The 20,761-nt window shown below is 38.3% G+C and overlaps 1 protein-coding gene across 1 annotated transcript in view; it reads right to left on the bottom strand.

Annotated features, from left to right (window-relative positions):
• The window catches only part of LOC105385635 (BMP and activin membrane-bound inhibitor homolog), a 42,337-nt gene extending 22,639 nt beyond the window's left edge, over positions 1-19,698 (bottom strand). The window contains exon 1 of the mRNA XM_038114912.2: positions 19,231-19,698. Within this exon, the coding sequence (XP_037970840.2) occupies positions 19,231-19,336 (106 nt within the window). The 5' untranslated portion in view covers positions 19,337-19,698. The remainder of the gene's footprint in view (positions 1-19,230) is intronic.
• Between the last annotated feature and the right edge of the window lie 1,063 nt (positions 19,699-20,761).

Genomic DNA, 20,761 nt, shown 5'->3' on the forward strand with positions numbered 1-20,761 from the left:
GTACTGTAAACCAACCTTCAATCCAATCAATCAGGTACTGTACGTTGTTATAAGTAGGTTATGTCTTGAAAATGTGTAACAGGGGACCCAACCAATTATGTATACATAACTAGTAAAACACTTCATTACCTATGTACGGTGTTTCTATAAAATATACGACATTCCTATTTCACAGAGCAGTCAACTAATGTGCGACTATTATAGCATTCAATTTTATTCGAGTCACACCAGAGCCCTTATATCGATAATTAGGTAATTGTAAGTCTGTCGCGGCGGAAATTCGCATTTTTATGGTAATCCGCTAAATGGTAGCATTAACAGCGTAGAACTGAGTCGCTGAATTGAAATGATATTCAGTAAATTATACCGACGCGGCATCATCTGCCTAGCGACCCATAAATTAACTGGTTATCGGAAGGCAATTTACGCATCTTATCTACCGGCTCACAGGGTGGAAACTGGATTTTGTTCAGCAGGTGGAATACGTAATTAACATATTTAACGTATTAAAAAATTATTGTTTTTTCAGCAGAAATTAACGTCGGTTGTGTAATAGTAGACACCGCAAAAAGCAGCTGCATTTGATAAATGAATTACCGTCGCATCAGACATGGCGCCGCACGGCACTCGCAAGAACGGGGATAAGCTGCTTATTTGTTCAGCTTCAATTAAAGCTAAACTGCAATTTGACAGGTGCTCGTCTAGCGTCGGTGATGAGCGATGACGAACAGGCGTCCTTTAACTGCATTCTTGCAGTATCATACTTGTCCAGCTGATCGCACTAAATTGGCCACCCTGTATTGACAGACATGGAATGCTATGGGCTCCGGTTTTTAGCTATTTCTAACATAAGAAAATAATTAAAGACAATTGGTTGGTAGTTGGTATGGATGGGATTTAAAAAAAAGTATTAAGTACCAAATAAAAATAGGAACACTAAACACTCCGAGACAGCTGTCGACAATTGAATACAAAGAGCCACTCAAAGTAATTTCACAGACAATTTCCTCTCCTAAAATTCGGCTTTAGACCCCAATTTCTAACCCTCCAATTTCGTCCTAGGAAATGACACGAATTGGTCCCACGGAACCGAGCGAACCATTAGAAGTGGGGCCTATGATTTGACGAGCTAACTACGGCGGGGTAGCCGTAAAAATTCCATCTATAATCACCGCTTCCAAAGCAGGGGATAATTCCTCAGAAACCGGGGAGGGCCTGATTACAGGGTAGCCGCCCACCGCGCGACTCACGGGCGAGGTCGGGCCGACTCATCACGCACTTACTACCTTCTGAGCCGAGGCCCTCGCAAATTGCTGCTCTCGACAACTAGAACGTCGTAACTGCACGTTAATGAATAACATGAAAAGACAATTCGTGGTCGAGGAGGCTCTGTGCACGACTGTGTTCTTTGTGAGGCCGACATTATGGGGCTTAGTGATTGCGAGGTGCTGGTTGTCGGTGCGGTTGTAGTCGGTTTGCCGACAGATTGGTTTGTTTATTTACGTGTCGGTGGCGAGTGTGTGCGAGGCGCAGACCGCCGCCGCCGCCGCCGCTTGGAGGAAGTATTTCAACATGAGCATTTTGTTGAGCAAAGCCCAGTTAGTTATCGTTTGCGCGCAAACACTACACGCATAGTTTTAGAAGCCACCTATTTGCTAGACGCTAGTAGGTGCATGTCCAAAATAAGTATTTGTTGCCTATTTTGTTAGGTATGCTATTTAACAGTTTATTAAACATGTATATCCCTTATCCATGATTTCTAAATATGTAATCAAAAACCGAATATCTATGTCTAATCCGTGTAATACTAATAAATTATTCTAGACCATATTATTTAATATTCATTTCGAATGCGATATAATAGTAAAACAGTGGTTGCCGTATAATTTGACACGAATTCACATTTCGTCCTCTAAACTGCCTTGGAAACATAATCTCGTGATTAGAGCCAATTTTCGGTCTGGTTTTAGGCAAAAAATGGGTTTATAATTGACGGATGTCGGTCACTTAAATGTGGTCGTTGTGATGTTGAAGATGTGTTTTTGTGGGAACTACCTACGTGGCGTGTAAAGAGTACAACTTAATAATTTAGGTCTATTTCTTATTTGATATTTCTTATTATACTTACATATTATTATCTATGGTACCATTAGAAAATATCCAATTTTATAATTATTTCATTTAAAATCACGCTCATTCTGGTCATTAGTAAATCTAGAAGCTTGAGATTATGTTACAGAAGTATGTTTTTGTCACCATTTTAAATTTATTTCCTTAGGTAGGCGTGAAGTCTACTCGTGGACAATTCATTAGCTTGTAGAATTCTATTAAATTACTATGACTTATTGATTTGTATGAGATAAATCATGGGGAATAAACCCACGCATCTTATACGGTTGCCACTTTCTGAAATCGACTAGACACTTGATTTTAAATTAATTGTGATATACAATTGTAAGTACATTTAAGTAAACTCTTTACTCTTAATCTTTAATCTTCGTGAAGGGTAGGTAGTAGGTACGCCTTCAATTTTATCCCAAAGCGAAGATGTAGCTAAACTATAGAATAACAATATTATGAATAATATTTGTTGAAAAACAAAGTACGAAGTACTCATAATTAAGCTCTGGGTAAACTTCACTCGACCAATCAATTTTAAGGGCTACACAGCCGAGGAGCAACTATAAAGAAAGGCGATAAAAACAATTTCAATGGTAGCTTTAATTGGGCCGCCAGCAACTGTATACTTAATGAAGCCACATGTCGAGTTCCAGTCATTAGGAAACAAGAAATTTCGCCTCTCTGGTTTGACTTTGAAAATGAATTTTAATCGATGTCTATAGGTACCAACAACAAATTATTTAATTTATAAAGATCATCAAATAATCTATTGTATGCTTTGTCTCGATTGCCTCAATCAAATCGATATTTCGCTACTGAAATTAGTCGGCCATGACATGTTATCGGTCGTTATTGTGTGAAAATGTCAGCACACGGCGCCGCTATCAATGACGATATTCGACAATCGATCGATAGTCATTTGTCGATCAGTCCACATTGGCGCCTAGATATCATCGTTATCAGCTGTAATGCAGCTGTTCACGTAACTTTCTGAAGTTTACAGTCTAGACGAATTATCTTGTTTTTTATCATCCCAAATATGCAAGGAAAGTGTTAGTTATGAACATATTTTCGCAGGATTCGATCCTGTGATGAAAAGTGACCGCGTTAGAGCTGCTACCACTCAAAGGATATCTAATCATGGCCATTCAATGGCCAATTTTCAAAAACTTGTCCTTACACAGAGACCTTAATCTTTGTTTCCCGGCAAGACGGCTAAGCTATTGCCCAACGGAGCATGTAGGCATGACATCAGCAGAAGTAATTATACAGACAAACTGTGTTGCAATATCAACCATTAGCAGGACAGCCGTGACAGAAGGATTTACGAGCAGCGAGCGTGGCTGCCCTGTCCCGATGTGGTCTCCAACAAGAGCCTACATCCATACATCCATAGCATTCACATACAAATTTATATAGGTAGGTGCCTGGTACAAAAACACTGAACTAGCCGACCAAAATAGGTGTAATAAAATGTTACTTCTCTTATCCTAAAAATATCGATATCCCAAGGTCGCAGTATCTAGTTTGATTATATCTAATAGCGAATGAATATGCAAATTATAGATAATGGGGGCTAACGCGTGTGAATTTGCCGCTAGGGGCGCTGGTGTCGACTCAGGTCAAGTGACATTTTACTTTTCATATAATTTGTTTGGCGCGCTTCGTGATAAATTGTATTTTCGTTCATTTCCCTGTTGAAAAGTGATCTCTTTTTGCAAAATTATCGCAAATATGGATTATTTGTCGTTGAAAGCTGAATAATTAAGGAAAAGAGGCGCAAAAATAAGCAGTCTCAAAGAGCAGCTAATTCCGAGGTTAGTTTGTTTACTGTTTACAAACTTATTTTTTACGAAGTGTATGCTTGTTTGCTTAGGTAACAGCTATGTTTTTTCTTTTTACAGACACCAAGACTATGACCGTAACAGTAACTTGGTTGGAAACGTAGAGGACAGCATCATACGAGTACAACAAAATGATTCAGTGTATACTTACTGTTGAGTGGCCTTCAGAAACTTTGTATAGCAGTGTGAACACTAATAATTAAACTCCAGATCTAGATATTGTCACCAATGAGTACTTTGGAATTTATGTACAATGTATACCATCGCTCTTACGGTTAATTAAAACATCGTGATAAAACCTGCACATCTAGATTTTCGAACCCACCAACCTGCAGAGGACCAGCGTGGTAGGAAATGGTCCAAGCTTAGGAGTGGAGTTTAGACCTTAAGGCGATATGCACAAAGGCTCCATTCGAGTGAGCCAGGTGCAGATACTGACACTCACACAAATAATAGAATACTTAGTATACTATACTACCATTATTTAGTTTCAACTAACAACTCAACCAGCATTCATTGTGTGGATTACTAATGTGTTATATTTTTTGTATAGCAGTGTGTTTAAACGGAAAGGATAAATAAAAGTTAAATCAGTGTGTAATTCTTTTATTTTTATTGTATTTATTAAATGCCTAATCCTTATTTACATTATGTTCTTTCTGAAATTGGTTATAATGATTTTCACATACACGAGATTGTCGGATAATAATTATTTCACAAGCCACTGTTTTAGAACAGTTTTATCACTTGTTAACATAAGTCCTCCTTTTCTTTCCGAACATAACGGATCTACACTACATTGCGGCATAGTAACTCGATGTGATGATAGTTATTTTATAATTAATAAGCTTATAAGATTCAAAATTTTAAAACTTTATTTCGCGCCAATTTGATACAGTCTCCTTTGATAAGTTTGACAGCTATGGTACCTCTTGACCTAGGTCGACAGTGGCGCCAACTGGTGAGCAAAAAAACGGTAGTCCCCATTAAATAGATATCTAAAAATCACCTAACCAAACTGGAAACAAATAAGTAACAAGTATTTTCAAACTACAAAATGCCAACCTGCTAAAATAGTGTTGTGACGTTGCTTTGAGATCGAGAATCGAGATGTGGTTGTTTGTTCGCGATGCGTTTTGGCATGTCATCGGCGCGATAGCGATCATCGGCGGCGACGGTGGCGCCACTGCGAGCGGCAATGAGGTCAGCGGTGGCGGCGCGCCAAGTGCAGCGTGAACCCGGAGGGCTACTCTACAATCATATACTGACGAAAAACGAACCAACGAGACCGTGCAATAGATAGAGTCGTGGCTCGCGCAGTTCCGAAACTTAGTTTTTCGTCATATAGAGCGACCCCCGTCACCGCCGCCGCGCCGCCGCCGTCACCGACTCGATCCGATTTCGCATGACTTTTTATCGATACTCGCTATTAAAATACTGCTCGCTAGTTGAATGACTCGTGCCGGAAACCATACCCGCAGTCAGTACAGAGTATGATAAGTAGTCTTTGTAGACGCCGGCAGCCAGTTTGCGTGCAATTAAATACGAGCACGTATCCTATCTAGACTTCTAAAGTCTAGTGTTGATAATAGCTGTAAGTAACTGATACTCCCAGTGTTCTTGTTTCAATAGTCGCCTATTATTCTCTAGACTTTGCTCTACTTAGGTATTACGTTGTATGTATGATTAGAAACTGAAATTAAAGTCAACATAAATTCAATCTATACTTAAGCCAAAATTAAACCCTGATTTATGATGTCAGCTCCTTCATAAACTGAATTTAGTGTAAACACATGACAGCATATTAAACTTAATTTCAAATGTTTTGAAAACCATTTTACCCACCAATGTGATTGGTGTTCATCCAAAACCGAATGTTATGTGTTTATCCGCACGATTACGTGTCTGATTTATAATTGTTGGACATCGCACTCATATTTCAAAACGTTTTATAGCTGCTTCATTGTCACTTCATGGATTTCCAAAGTAATCGCGCGACCTGTTTGCTATTGCAGTGGCAGGGAGCCAAGCGGCGGCGGCGGCGCCGGGACGCACAATTACAGACACAGGAGGTATGTAACACGACCCGCACACCGACTATCAACATGATTGACGACCAACTGCTGCCTCGTAATAAAAATGTGCATTTAATTGCACTTTAGGTCAATTAACCACAACTTATTTATAACAAACATCATAACGGCGCTATGTATCTCTACTTCTGCCGCCTGCAGGTTAATGATAAAAAAAACGAACGTTCAGTACAAGTTTCACATCATACTTAATTTCCGACAGAATCTTTGTTTAATTGAAAGCACGTGGGAATATAACTGGGTAAAAACATGTTTAAATACAATAGTGATGTGCCTACGTGTGAGTGCATCAGTGCACCGATGATTAATCGGGACAAGGCAGGCGCCACGGCGGAATAGGGTCGGTGGCGACAAGCCAAGCGCGACTGATCCTCCGACGTAATATCGATAAATTGCTAATCTTGTCCATTACTCACAAGCTAGTTATGAGCGCAGCCACGATAAAGACGAGCTAATTTTCTCTAGACATTTAACCGCAGCGCAATAAAATAAAGTAAGAAATGTTTTGAAAGCAACCGCATGTTGGGAACATAAAATCAATAACTAAAGCGACACGGGCCGCGGAGGCGGTGGCAATTCGTTGCTGTAAAACAGCATTTTCGGATTCCGCATGTTTATGCGTGAAATCGATCGATTGAGTTTCCTTTTTTTATCGACTTGCAGTGCGTCACTAGCGGATGCGGCGGCGCCGGCGCACGGTGGCGCCGATCTTTGGCAAACAATGCATTTGTTTGTCCTCTACTTCCAGCCGACTCGTTTAAACGATGCCTAATAGCTTGATAATGGCCGGTGCGCCATTCCGGCTCTCGCCCGACACTCCGTAATGACAAATCACACGATCATTATTAACCATTAACTAGCTCTACGGATCCGCTTGCTGCGTTATCATAAAATTATGTAAGTGGATACTTGCTCATTATAGTCCTGTCTTCGGTATTGATCAAAGTCGGTTTCGTGAGCCGTAGTGATAACATACCTGAAAATAAAATAAAAAAGTTAACAACTGCTTTTATACATACATAATGTTTTAAAAAATCTATATTTAACCTGGAACATGAAATTTATATTTGTTGACATACTGCTGGGCATAAAAGGCTATAGTTTGTTTAATTCAAGGCGTGTAGTAGGCAAATGCAAGTGTCTGTTTACAGTGAATTGAGGATGGATATAAAACTTATAAACAATGCCTCGACGCTGCACGGACTACTGAGTCATAACATAATAAACAAAGACATGTAGGGTAGAATTAACATTCTTATAAATATTCAAGTTTGTGAGTTCAGCTGATAATTTCTCAAAGTCGTTATGAAATGTACATTGATTGAAACAATGAATGGATTATTCCATAATAAAAATATCCATACCGTCACCCTTTTATTGCTAACAATTAAAAATACGTACAAAAGTAAATTTATTTACTGTATTTATTCAATCTTTACTACGGTTAAAATATGGTCTTGAAAAACACAAAATGCCAGTTATTCTTTTACTGAACCCACATCTGTCGCCACCACGTGCCGTTACATCGTCCAAGTAAACTAGAGCTTTGCTGCACCTGCCCGCAGTACGCATTTCAGATCTTCTATCACTGAACGGTGAATCAAGACCCGTTTCTAAAAGACTGAAGCTATTCCATTCCCCTCCTTATCGTGCTCTATTTTTGAAACTTTCGGCCAACGGATCTTTGTTGAGCCTGCGTAAGTAGTTAAACATGCAAGAAGTCTTGAGTCAAGTGTACCTACCTAATAATAATTTTGTGTCTCAAATAATATGCAGAAGATAGTTCAGAAGACTTTAGACTTATTTAACTAGTCTCTTATAAACTTACAGTGTAGGTATACGTTAAAATAACTTCCTTACCTAGACCGATGGTCGTTAACTGTTTCTGGGAAACTAACATTTAATTCTAAGTATCCCACAGGAGCTAACACATCCAGTATTCTAAATAGGTTAACTAGTTAGTCTGTTACTAAATTTAGGTTACGAGCAAGGTTGGTCTAGCAAAATATGGGTGAGTCTGACTCGAGGTCAAACGGCAGCCACTTTACTAGTTACTGCGCAAGTTAATAAACACGCTATATCAACTAACCGCAAGCAATTTACAACATGGTAACAAAATGTATTTTTAGATTTTTTTGTCGTGTTTTTAGGAGTACTTAGTACGTAAGTAATAGAATAGAATGATAGTGGCAGTAGTAATGGAAAAAGACACGCGAGGATTTAATGAATACAACAAGCGAGACTAAAACGGTGAGCGATGCACCCACGCATCTGCCACCGGCCGAGGCAGGATCCAGCCCATCTACTATCTAGCTCTAATAATTCGTACACATAAAAACGACAACAATGGCTGCGAACTAAAAGTAAATTATGCAAGCGAAGATATAAAACACTAATAAATAAGCGCTTTAATGTATAAATAATTCAAATGGAAGGGGAAAATAGCGCTGAATGCGGCGCCGGCGCCTGCGCCCGCGCAGGATAAACGCGCCTCGCACGCAAGCAACCGTTACGTTCAAACAACAAATTACTCTAATCTCAAGGAAATAAGAAACATAACTGTAGAACTGAACTTGCGTTTACGCCATTGCCCAGAAACTGACACTCTCAAGACCAAGCTACTTCTTTCTATACGTTGTACAGTGGGGGTCTTGTTTCAGGTAACTCTCGCCTCTCGCACTTTCTTTAAGCCGTTTATAATTTGTGACTCATAGTTAAATTTGCTATCCAGAGTGCATTTTATGGCATGAAGTTTTTTGTTGACAAATACCACACAATACTTACTAGGGTACCTAGGTCATACATGGATTTATGTGAAATAGGAATTGGAACTAGATCTCTTTAAGAGTATACTGTTTTAGTGTTTAGGAAATTAGAGGCCAACACCATGTTAAATAGTAATTAAGTATGCACGAAATGATCGATAGCTACAAACCGTTCAACTAATTAGCATAAAAACTGTTACTATTTCACAGATATTACACCAGCGAGAACGTGGTAAAAGGAATGGGGCATTTTGAGAGTATTTTGACTTGTACTAGGTAGCAACTAGACCTAGGCGATAAATATCTGCTAGACAGCTGGCGGTAGCACTAAGTTAATTCAATTTACCACAGCCTGAGCCTATACGGAAGACTAGGCTTAAAGTCTCGATAATGAAGAAACATAGTGCGAGGAAACAAGCTTGGCTTAAGATGTTAACTTTACTAATGGCCGTTTCTCTAACAAAGTCTTGACGTGAACAAAGTTAGGTTCTCTAGTGAAGTTTTTCATAAAAACGGATAAGTGAATTTAACAAAACGTGGAACTTATATAAGAAGGAGCCGGTTTGTTTATAATATAAATTTTGTTTCGATAGCAGATGTTAACCAGTTGTTACTGTACATACCTATTCCATCAAAGCACAAGTGAAAGTAGTAAACTTATAACGTAGTAGTTTTTGAAAACATATTGTCTATTTTGTTAGTTTAATTACTGTTTCTTATAACGAAATATAAAATAAAAAACTTAATATTGAGTAGGTACGCACTACCTATACAACATAAATACCTACGATAAAGTTCCCAGACGACACATTAAAAAAGAAGGACCAAAAATTATCAACTCCTTATACAAGACATTAAGACAAATAAGAGCCGAACTGTCTTAAACAAACCCACGTCTGTAATCTCGACGGGAATGCAAACCCTCTCGAGAGCCGACAGTCGAGGGGCGTTCGACCTGTGCCGTGTTTATTATCTCCGGCCCAGCCGCTATCGGCTAAGACAGTCCTGTCGGGCCACAAAAACGCGCCTTATCAGCAGACACGGCCCACCACTTAAGCGACTCTACCCGGACTATTTTTACTCGCCTTCGTCGAAGCTTTTAGCGATATCGCCTCTCAACCCCGCCAGATTTATTGCCGCCGGGATCGATTTACAGGTCTGAGGAAGTCTACATTAGGTAACGGAAACCTGTGAGTGCTCTAAGTAATTTTAGATTATGACGCCGAAGTGGCGAGGATTAGTTGTTTTGCTTTATTTCATTGTTTTACATGAATTTCAGTGCATTAACAATCCAAAAATTCTAAATCTAAATCGGTAACTATTATTCCAAGGTACCGTTAATTTGACTCTTTAATGACTTGGTGCTTAACTCAAACGAGGCTTTTAAATATTTTAGTATTATAAGAAACAATATTCTCTGCGATAAGGATAACAATAGACATTTTAGGATAAGTGAGTGCAGTAAAGCTCTCGAAGCACCAGTAAAGATAATGAAGGTCCAAAAGTGCTTGACAATTTATGACAAAGTATACGACTGTCGCCGGCAGGTAGACAAGTGGATGACTCAGCTAATGGGAAAAACTCCGTGGACCAAGACTTCAACAATACAGAAATTGTAAGTGCCCATGAAGCTTAATTTCGAGTGAAGTAGAACTTTAGTTTAGGCACATGTTAGGCATTTCAATACATAATATTGTATGTTTTAGGAGACATTTACTCAGAATAATACTATGCTCTCTTATCTGCATTCAAAACAATACTTTAATACTTATTAAACTCGAGACTCAAGAAGATACACAAAAAGACTCAGGTAGTAAACAATTTAGCATAAAAAAATCGAGTACCTTCCCTTGGAAAAAATTGGCTACCCTTAATGGTGAGAGAACTATTGGTATAACAGGTAGAAACAAGCCGTACCTGTGTGGACATGTCGAGAACAAAGGGGTCCTCAAGGCGTTCGCCGTTAATGGCACTATGATGCAGTGTGGGCGACTAGTCAATTAGGGCATCCGCCGACGCGATTCCCGGAATGTCTCCGACAAATGACAGGAGCCGATAAGGAAACAAGGTGACTCTGTAGCCACGTCCTTTTCTTGCCCTCCCCGACCTAAATGCAACACCGCCGCGATTCTGATAAGGGATTCATCGCCTAATTGAGTTTTGCTGTTTCTGTATCTTTATTGCCGAATCGCATTAGGGTCTATAGCTATAGGTTTACAATGCTTTTCTTGATCTGTCTTAGTTTTATCAGTAATTTTTTACCAATATCGATGTTATTTATTTTGAAATGTTGTCATATCATAAGATTTTAAACATTTGCTAACAAAATATAAAGTACTTATACTATATTTATATTTCCTTTACAGACTTTAATATCCGTTATGGTTTTGATAAAGTGTAATAGCATTGGTGTCTACCAACAAATAGCTGAGCCGCATGCAACTCGTAAAATGCAGTTAACATGAACATTTGCTGACTCACACAAAGTAAGCATCTATACACAGATCAGAATGGTTTCAGTTGTCCATATGAATCAGATCCTTTATGTTTAGGTCTTTGAGGTGTTCACTGTTCAGTTATTTCGGTTAGTCTTTTTGATTCAACTTCCAGATGCGTGAATGTCTACGTAGTCATCACCCGGTCTGGAAGTGGAGTGATTCGACGTTTTGGCTCGAATTCAACTGAATGTTTCAGCCTGTTCATGTGGCGGTGACTAGTGCGTGCTGCATGCGCCATTATTCCATTTCACGCTCGAAACACTAGCGATAAAAATGATGAATGTTGATTACATTATATCTCACGACGTCTGCGCCATCAGCTAAAACGTAGATGCGGGCGCCGTAAAATATTCCTAAATGAGATATTTTTACTCTGAATGCGAAATCTAATTCAGAAGTCATCTCATTTTACGACAGCCAATAAAAAGCCAAATATCTAAGAATGATTGGTAGTAAAATGTATAATGTTGTTCCAATGGAAGGGTATGATGTTAAGAATGGTAATACTATGGTATAATAATAATGGTAATGATAATTACGTAGGAATTTCAAGCAATTTCTATGGGAGGAGGAGTTGATGATAGTGAATGTGGCTGGTAAAGCAATTATGAGGGTTTGTCGGCGGGTCAGCAGTGAAGTACCTACGTACAAGTAATCGCTGAATACTGGCGTCTTCGCAGATGAAATCTTACTCTGCCTCTTGACCCAAGACTGCAATAGCTATTTTGTTCAGGCTATAAATATCTGGCATAGTCATTTAGTCATAGTGTTATGAAGACGGAAGTTAAATGTTCTGTAAATTTAGTAAGCAACTTATGACCCTAGCTGGTACTGGTAGTTAATTTCATTTTATCCAAATTATATCATAATGCCTAAAGACAGCTGCATATGCATAGTTACTATTTTAATTTACCATGTTTCTAACTAGCCATAATTATAGTCTTGAATGCACATACTAATCGTTCCATGCGGCGGCCAATAATGGAAGGGGCAGAAAAACATAATGCATATGTTCAAGTCAAGAGGACTAGATGCCTATGATACAATTTTATTTATTATCCTGCGTAGAACCCGTATTATGAAGGGTATAAAAAGTAAATTGGGTTAGTAATCTTCAAGTCTTCAGTCGCCTTCGTCTTCAGACATGATGATTTGTAAAGTTGCGTAAAAAGTACATTGTCGGTTATCATATCTGTCATTTTGTTGTTTTTTGTAATTATAGAATAGTTATTTTATTCATAAGAGGTACCTCTTAATACTATTGGTCCTCCATAAATTTCGCCAGGTGCGATTATAGATTTGAAACTTTTTATACATCCGAGATGGAAACAAAATTTGAAATCTACCAAATGTGAAGGATTAATGGCGTCAACTATAGTTAAAAGTATTAATAGGAATTGAAGGAAAACCTAGGAACTTGCAGCCGTAGGCAAATGTAGACACCAACGCCCAATGCATTAGCTTATCTCCGTCTATCTCAAGCTGCAGTAGCAAGCTCGGCAATTGGCGTGGGCGAGGCGCCATACCCGCGAATAACTGCATAATTGTCCCTGACAAATAGTACTTGCTCAATTAGATTACTCTACCTTTTGCTAGTCAAGATGACTCGAGGAAACTTCTAAACAAAAACATCTTATTAGCATTTAATACGTCTGTCGCTACAGCCTGGTTTGTCTTCGTTAAATGCTTGAATTATAACCGTGCTTCGATTCAAGTCAAGCTATGCATGCCCTTTTCATCTTGCAATATAATTAATCACTTTTTATTGTAATTTATTCGTTTGTCGTGGCGTCTGTCACCTGGTTTATGGTGTGTAATTATGATTGGGGTTTAGAATCTGGTTATGTTGTGATTGGAATATTATGATAATATTTATTATTGTTTTGATCTGGGAAGCAAACTTCTATATTAATGCTAGTTTCCTAAAACGAATGTAGGTAAGTAAGTAGTTTACACAAAGATGCTGCCTCAGTACTTGGTATTACAATAAAATTATCCCATGGTCTAGCAGTCTTGCGAGTCACGTCATCTTGAGTGAAGACCACATTTTACTGGTTTATCATTTTCAACAGCAAGCATTTACGGATTTTTTACTGTTGGTGTGGTGTGGATATAACTGGATCACTTTCTGGTTTTATAGCTACAATGCATGTACACTTGTGTAAGTATACTGTACAATAAAACATTCCATAAATATGTTATGCTTTGTTGAAAATGGAATTTGTATTGTTTGTGACTTATATTCATTATTCAAACACAGCTCATCAAACAAAGACATAGCTCTATTTAAATACATTATGACCCTATGGTCCACATTTTTACAACAAAGTTTCATGATATACGTATGTAGGAAATACAGAGCTACATTCAATATTTAATTTCATTTTTTTTAAATTGATATACTTACTTAATTTGTTAAGGGCCTGTTTCACAATGTCTTTATAACGGCTACCTGTGGGATAATAAAGTCTGTAATCCCACACATAGCCAGAAATTGTGAAACAGACCCTAAATGAACTAAAATATTATATGAACATGCACTGAAATCATTTTCGCGGGAGCTTCGCATAGCTTTTTTCACGGTCCTATTACCTATGTTCAAGTTTATGAAATACTAGCTGTTCCCGCGAGTTTCACTTCACCTTAAAAAGATATCCCGTGGGAATTCCGGGATAAAAAGTAGCCTATGTTCTTTTTCAGGGTCTAGACCATATGAACACCAAATTTCATTTAAATCCGTTCAGTAGTTTTGGCGTGAAAGAGTAACAAACAGACAGACAGACACAGTTACTTTCGCATTTATAATATTAGTTAGGATTAGGATACGGAAAAACCAGCTGATACATATTTATTGGATCATGATATTCATAATCTATCTATAAGAACCAATTTAATGATTGATGGAAGCAAGGTCCTCAAAGCGATAAATTTACACTAGAAACATAAATTAAAATTTCATAAATGGCCATGATATTTGCACTACAAAACTGAAATGTCAGTATTGATACTGACTGACCAATAAAATTTATAGGCGGCCTGTTATGTAAATTAAGTCTATTTAAGTATAATGCGCGGCAAGTTTATCAGAAAACAGTAGATGCGTACAGCGTACAGCCGTACACCGTACAGTACCACAACCTATAAAAAATGTATTTTAACATATAATTTATGTAAGTATTAAACTAACTCAATGTTAAAAAAGTTACGAGTCAACAGTTGTAAATCTGATGCATTAAACATTTTGTATCCATCAGCCAATAGTAAATGTTTTAGTCATCGAAAGAAATTAAACTGAATGCGTTTATGTTTTTTATAGCACTTTTAACCAACGATACGTTTTCTCATACCTAATATTTATGGTGATATGATGAACCAAGATGGTGAAGCCGGCGATGCGTGTTCGCAAAATGGTAGTTAATCGATATAGATCGAGCTGATTACTGTATATATATTCTTTGAAAGGGCAGCTATAGCTAAAATAGCGCAGTTCCTAAATAGGTATATTCACAAACTCATATTGATTTTTATGAAGTGTGAAGGAAAACCTTTTTATAAGTACTTAAAATAAATGGAACCTAGTAGTGTGTATGTGTTGTGTTAAGTAAATAAATAACTTATCTATCTATCTAGTATCTACATACCTAGTTAGTTACTTCTCGTATTAAGTCATAAATTTGGATTATAAAGTACAAAAGATGGCGATTTTTAAGACCACCCAGGTCTAAATCCGAGAATATAATTATTTCTATACTGACCTAAGAAGCTATTTCTTACTCAGCTGTATACTGGGGTTTATCAATGGTTCCTCAGAACATGAGATGTAATGAGTACCACGCAGTCTGACTTGCAAGATTACATCCTGCAGTTAGCCACTTCTTCTAATTAAATTCGCTTAGTAACCAGTTGTGCGTTACTAAGAAAGTGCCTGTTGATGATTTCAGATTTTCTCTAGTCATTTAGGTAGATATTTGTTCGTGACAATGAAGCTCTTTAGTTGGTGTAAGCCATTTAAACAAAATGACTACTTTGTCAGCAAGCATATTGTTTATTTCTATTTATGAGCTAAATAAAAAAGGATTATGGTATTAAGTACAACTAGAGAACGCATTAGTTCTATTGAAACGGTTTTTAAGGGACCCTCAAACTCAAAAACCTCTGAGATGGGTTTGGAAATCATAATGGTTTGTTTAATTTCGCTGAAATATGTTAGGTATGGATACATAATGGGATAGGAAGTTTATGGTGCGGTTATTTAATAGTTTTTCAGTTTGGAATAGAGACGGTGCGAATATATCGAAAGGCAACCTTGTCAAAGAGATACGATAAATTACAAATGGCGGCCGACGATCGACGGTCCAAGGAGACGCTCGCTTCACCACTTGACTCGTTAAATAGTTTTGGACGTGCGCGCGAGTCGACGAACTTGCTGATCATTCGCAATTATTTTTTTTAATTTTCATTTAATTTGCAAAGATTTACTTATTGATAATAAGTATAAAATGTAGGTACCTACTTATTAATAGGAGAGTAAGCCAGTTATAGTTAATCTGTTATTCGGTTCACAAATCTACGTTTTTTAATTATTATTTTCGTTAGTTTAGCAACTAACGAAAACTGCTAAGTAATTTTCCCTTCACCTCAAATTCTTTGGTTGGTGAACCTGATTTTCTTAAGCGAGAAGCGTGGTTTCACCATTCAATTCTGGAACTTTTGAAATCAAATTTTGCGAATTTAGATTCAGCGAATATCAGTGTCTGATTGTAGGTGTAGCCTCGCCACCACTGGCCGCTGTTACTAAGCCCATCCAAGCCGCCTCACGCATACATACGGCCTGTTTAGTCATTGCAACTACTGCGTGACATGTCAGACTAATGCTCTATTTGCAAGGCCCCGACATGCCTTCTACATGTATATTTTAACACTAAAATAAGTGTTGACGGCAATGTTCATCCATTCCTCATGGCCACAGCATTTGAGGTAGTTTGAGTATGGTGAGTTAGAAAGTGGGTTACTCTAATGGAAATAAATGTATGACTTTAATAAGGAGTAACGTGGCATGACGTCCGGTTCGTTTCGCAGTTTGGCCGCGAGGCGGCGCGAGTGCAGCAGAGGTGCGCAAGCGCCGGCGCCGCGCTTCCGCCTGCCGCCGGAAGCCAGCTGCAATTGTCGCATACGATACGCACTACTAGGCCTGTTGTTCTCACTTCTGTGCCGCCATCGCCACCCGGTATCGCATTTCCACCGCGACAAGCCGCACCCGTGCCTCTTAAACTATCCCAATAGAAGTCTGTTTGGCCTGTCACACAAACAGCTTCAGACATTGTGCCTTTCTTAATGTATTTTGTGAATTTCTCAAGATATTTTCCCTGATTTACCGAGCGGGTTGGCAGACGCAAAATTATTGGTCTCGGTTTCTACCGCGGTTTCGCTTCAAATGTAACTTTTCATTCTGCATTAGTCATCCTCGGCATGAAAAATCTCGTTTTCCCGAAACAATCAACCCAAAAATCTCTTGGGAGAATTTATTTTTGAACGTCTACCTACTCTTTTTTTAATTCCATAGCATGAAACACTAACATTTTTTTGTTTGAAATCAACTAAGTAAGTAGGTACTCCAATTGGTTTGCAAATTGCAAGTCAAAAGTGTAGATCATCCGTTTTAATATCAACTTGTACAGCAGCAAAAAATACCCGTAGGTATAGCTATAATGACTAATGACACAATCAAATCGGTTTCCTGAAAGCCAAGCATGAGGCGTGCGAGTTATTAATTTCCACGCCACCGCACGGCCACCGCGCTACGGTCGAGGACAGGACAGAGCGGCGACAGGCGCCACCGACTTGGCGCCACACATCTGCTGTTCCACCCCTGGCTTTCCAATCGACTCTAAACTGTAACCGCACGCAATAAGAGACACCGATAATGAAGTCACGGTGCAGGATCCGGCGCGCCACACCCGCCCTAATAGACGTCTGACATGCTATCGCTATTTGGGGTGATCGCCGTTGCAACACTTGATTGTTATTCATTTTTAAGTATGTAGATTTTATCATCAAATAAAATGTCGAAAGTTTTAATTATATCCTGCTTATACATGTATATTACTTTGTTAATAAATCTAAAGTACTAGATACATCATGGGTGCCGTATTCATAAAATTAAACACCATATTTCACACAGCAATTAATTTGATGAAAAAGATAATAAATAAACTATCCAGCATTGCACAGAAATAGGTCAGGCAGATGGATAAGGTCAGAACTAAAGTGGCGTTAGGTGACGCCAAGTCGCGTGTTTAGTGATAATCTTATCGTTTATGGATTAGCTGTATCGATCCGTGACGTCAAGGAATCGATGCCGATGCTTGTTGCAACATGAAAATTATTGATTGCAGTAGCCTTACCCCTAATTAGGAAGTAAGTGACAACAGTTAATAAAATAAATTACCTTCATGATATGGAAATAAGTCCAAATTTAGATGTACCTAAAGATAAACCTGAACATGCAAATTCTGATTTTTAAATACGAAAACTCGAAAGCAGATGTAATTAAAATGCAACGAATTAAGAGAAGTAGCATTCTTGACATCAGTGACATTCGCATCGTGTCTCGTGATGTAAGTGCAGGAGGGTCTTTCTATGCCGAAATACGTCGATTCGGAGCTCTGCTGCACGCGCCACGACACTATCTCGTTGTATTAAACGTGCCGATTGCACGACAGCTCTCATTCGTTGGTTTTTCGCAGTATAGAGTAGCCCTACAGTCCCGATACGGTGAGGAGACGAGGGCAGGTGTCGGCGCCGGCGCCAACTTATCAAGGCAACGGTATCTCGATGGCGGAGAAAAACTAAAGATACCGCACCCGTACTGAAGTGTCCGTTTCTTTATTATTTCCGGGGCTGAGTGGTAAAAAAACTTGTAGATGTGGAGCTGTGGATACTTTTGATGTCAATTTACTATTGCTATAGGTACATAATAATATACACTCAGGGGCAATAAAAAGTACCACCTGCCATATGCTATGGACGATTCATATGTCACTGGAACTTTTTCATTACATTTAAGCTTCATTTAAGTAAGACATTAGCACAAATTGAAATCAAAGGCACATGTTTTTTGCAAACGATAACAAGATAACCTACACCAACAAAATAAGGAATCGCAAATAGTATTATCGCTGACCTTTGACTTCTGCTTGTTACTTGGCGTCAAATACTTGATAAATACAATAATTTTAGACTGATTTCTTATTAATATTAGGTATTTACAACCTTCTTTCAAGTTATCGCACTGATTAATTTAACCGACACTGCTGAGTAGGTTGTGGGCTCTGCAGCTATAAGTTTAGTATGTATGTATGTATGTATGTAAGAATTTTGAGATGAGATGAGTAGTATACGTATCTACCTAACCACCTATGCTACTATGTTTTTTTTTAGGAATACTTAGTTTAAAACTCTTGAAATAAAATTTTATCAATATGAGTGTGAACTCTCAATAACAATATTACATTTAACAGGTAGATTTATGTAATACATTAATTAGCTAAGTATCATATACTGAGTGATACATGTGGATCCGAGTTGACAATCTGGTGACACGGTTAGTAAGGCATCTTGGCTTGACAATCATGAGAAATCTGTTAAAATGTTACAGGCCTGATGTAGGTACCTAGTTAGTAAAGCACACACCTTTTAGTAAGCTTATAATGAGGTTAGCAGTAAGCAGAATTAGTCAACAATTATGATTAGTCCAGGCAAAAGCAAAAATAAAGCAACCTCATGAAAATAAAATATGTCTTCAATCATCAAGAAGTAAAGCAGCTATGTTTTCCTTTCTGCATATTCAAAGCCATGCCATGCATTACCTCCACATAGGTAGGTACATTCAATGAATTCGTATTCTTACCATTTATTCCCAGATCCTTGACTTCAGCTGACGCCTCATCAGTCATCACAGTAGATAGCTGGTACAGCATTAGCACCACACACAAACTAAAATTAACGACTGCCATCGTTCAATTTGAACCTATAATTACAATAGCCACAATCCTGCGTTCCCTGTCACCATGCTAACAACGGCTAACAGATCCACAACGTCATGAGTACAAAATCCTCATCAGCATCACAAAATTAAACACACTTCTAAAAATATCCTCTAAACTTTGAAATGTTATTGTTTATCACAGTTTGGGTGTTTACACTCGTTTAGAATTCACGTGGGTGTTGATTGACCACTGGTTGTTACGGTGAAATTGTAATTAGTTAATGTTTTTGGGTATTTAAAGTTGAGCACGCGTTCGCGTCGCTACTCTGTCGGGCGGCACGACCGCTCGGCGCGGCTCGCAGACTGTGACTGGCTGCGTGTGTGTGCGTGCATGCGTGCGGGCGAGACAAGCTGCGACCGAGCGAGCGCGCACATCGCGTTGGGCTGGGCCGCAGCGGCCCGCAATATTATCGATAGGAATATCGGTATTTCGGTGGTTAATTATTACTATATCTAGGTATATACATTTCCTCTTCCTATTGTGCAGTTATATTTTTGTACAAAATCCTCATTGTCTTCAATTGTCTCTTCTAGAACGTAAAGTTGCCTAGCCGCTTTGAGCGCTACGGCCTTTATGTGATTTTTGTTAAGTATAGTTTGTAACTAAGTTTTAATATACTTACTTAACTGTTTTTAGTTTTAATGTTATCTTAAGTGTTTCTATGTACAATAAGTTATACTGCTACTACTACGACTGGAAGTGCAAATAACGTATTGGATTGATGTTTTCAGGAATGGCTCGTAATTTACTAACTCAATTTACTTATTCATTTAAGCACGATTTTTATGTACTTACCTACCTACAAAACTTATGATAACTTCCGATAACAACATATATGCAGTATACCTACGTACTATAAGTACTTACTAAACCTATTTCATTCCTTCCCTACCGATACAGAAAGTTTGCACACATCGTGACATCACTAACACAACTTTTTCAAGAAAGCCACTAAGCTTTCCAAAAGAAATGTTTGGGTTAATTTAAACCTTATTCTTCAGCAATTAGACGGACTTTGGGCAGCAACTTTTTATTGTAGATAAGGGTGAATATTCTTTTTCATTTTGTTGGCGCCACTGTAGTTTTTGCGGAGCCGGCTAGCCACTATGCATTCTTAGCTTTTTTTTCAACGGGAAGATTTGTTGACAAAAGAATTTGCCCAAAAGAGAATACAGAAACCCATTAAACGTGCATGAGTAATCTATTGCCCCTAAGTGGACTCCGTTTTTAACTGAAAAAGGTGGCTTTTGAGTTAAAAATTGAGTCACAACTAGTCAGTCACAACACAAGTATGACCGGTACGTAGGAACATAATATTAGGCACATAGGAGGTACTACCTACTATAATATTATAGTAATTACTACCTACGTATCTCTTGGTATCTGTTTACT

The sequence above is a fragment of the Plutella xylostella genome, chromosome 8, assembly GCF_932276165.1.
Source record: "Plutella xylostella chromosome 8, ilPluXylo3.1, whole genome shotgun sequence".
Lineage (NCBI taxonomy): Eukaryota > Metazoa > Arthropoda > Insecta > Lepidoptera > Plutellidae > Plutella > Plutella xylostella.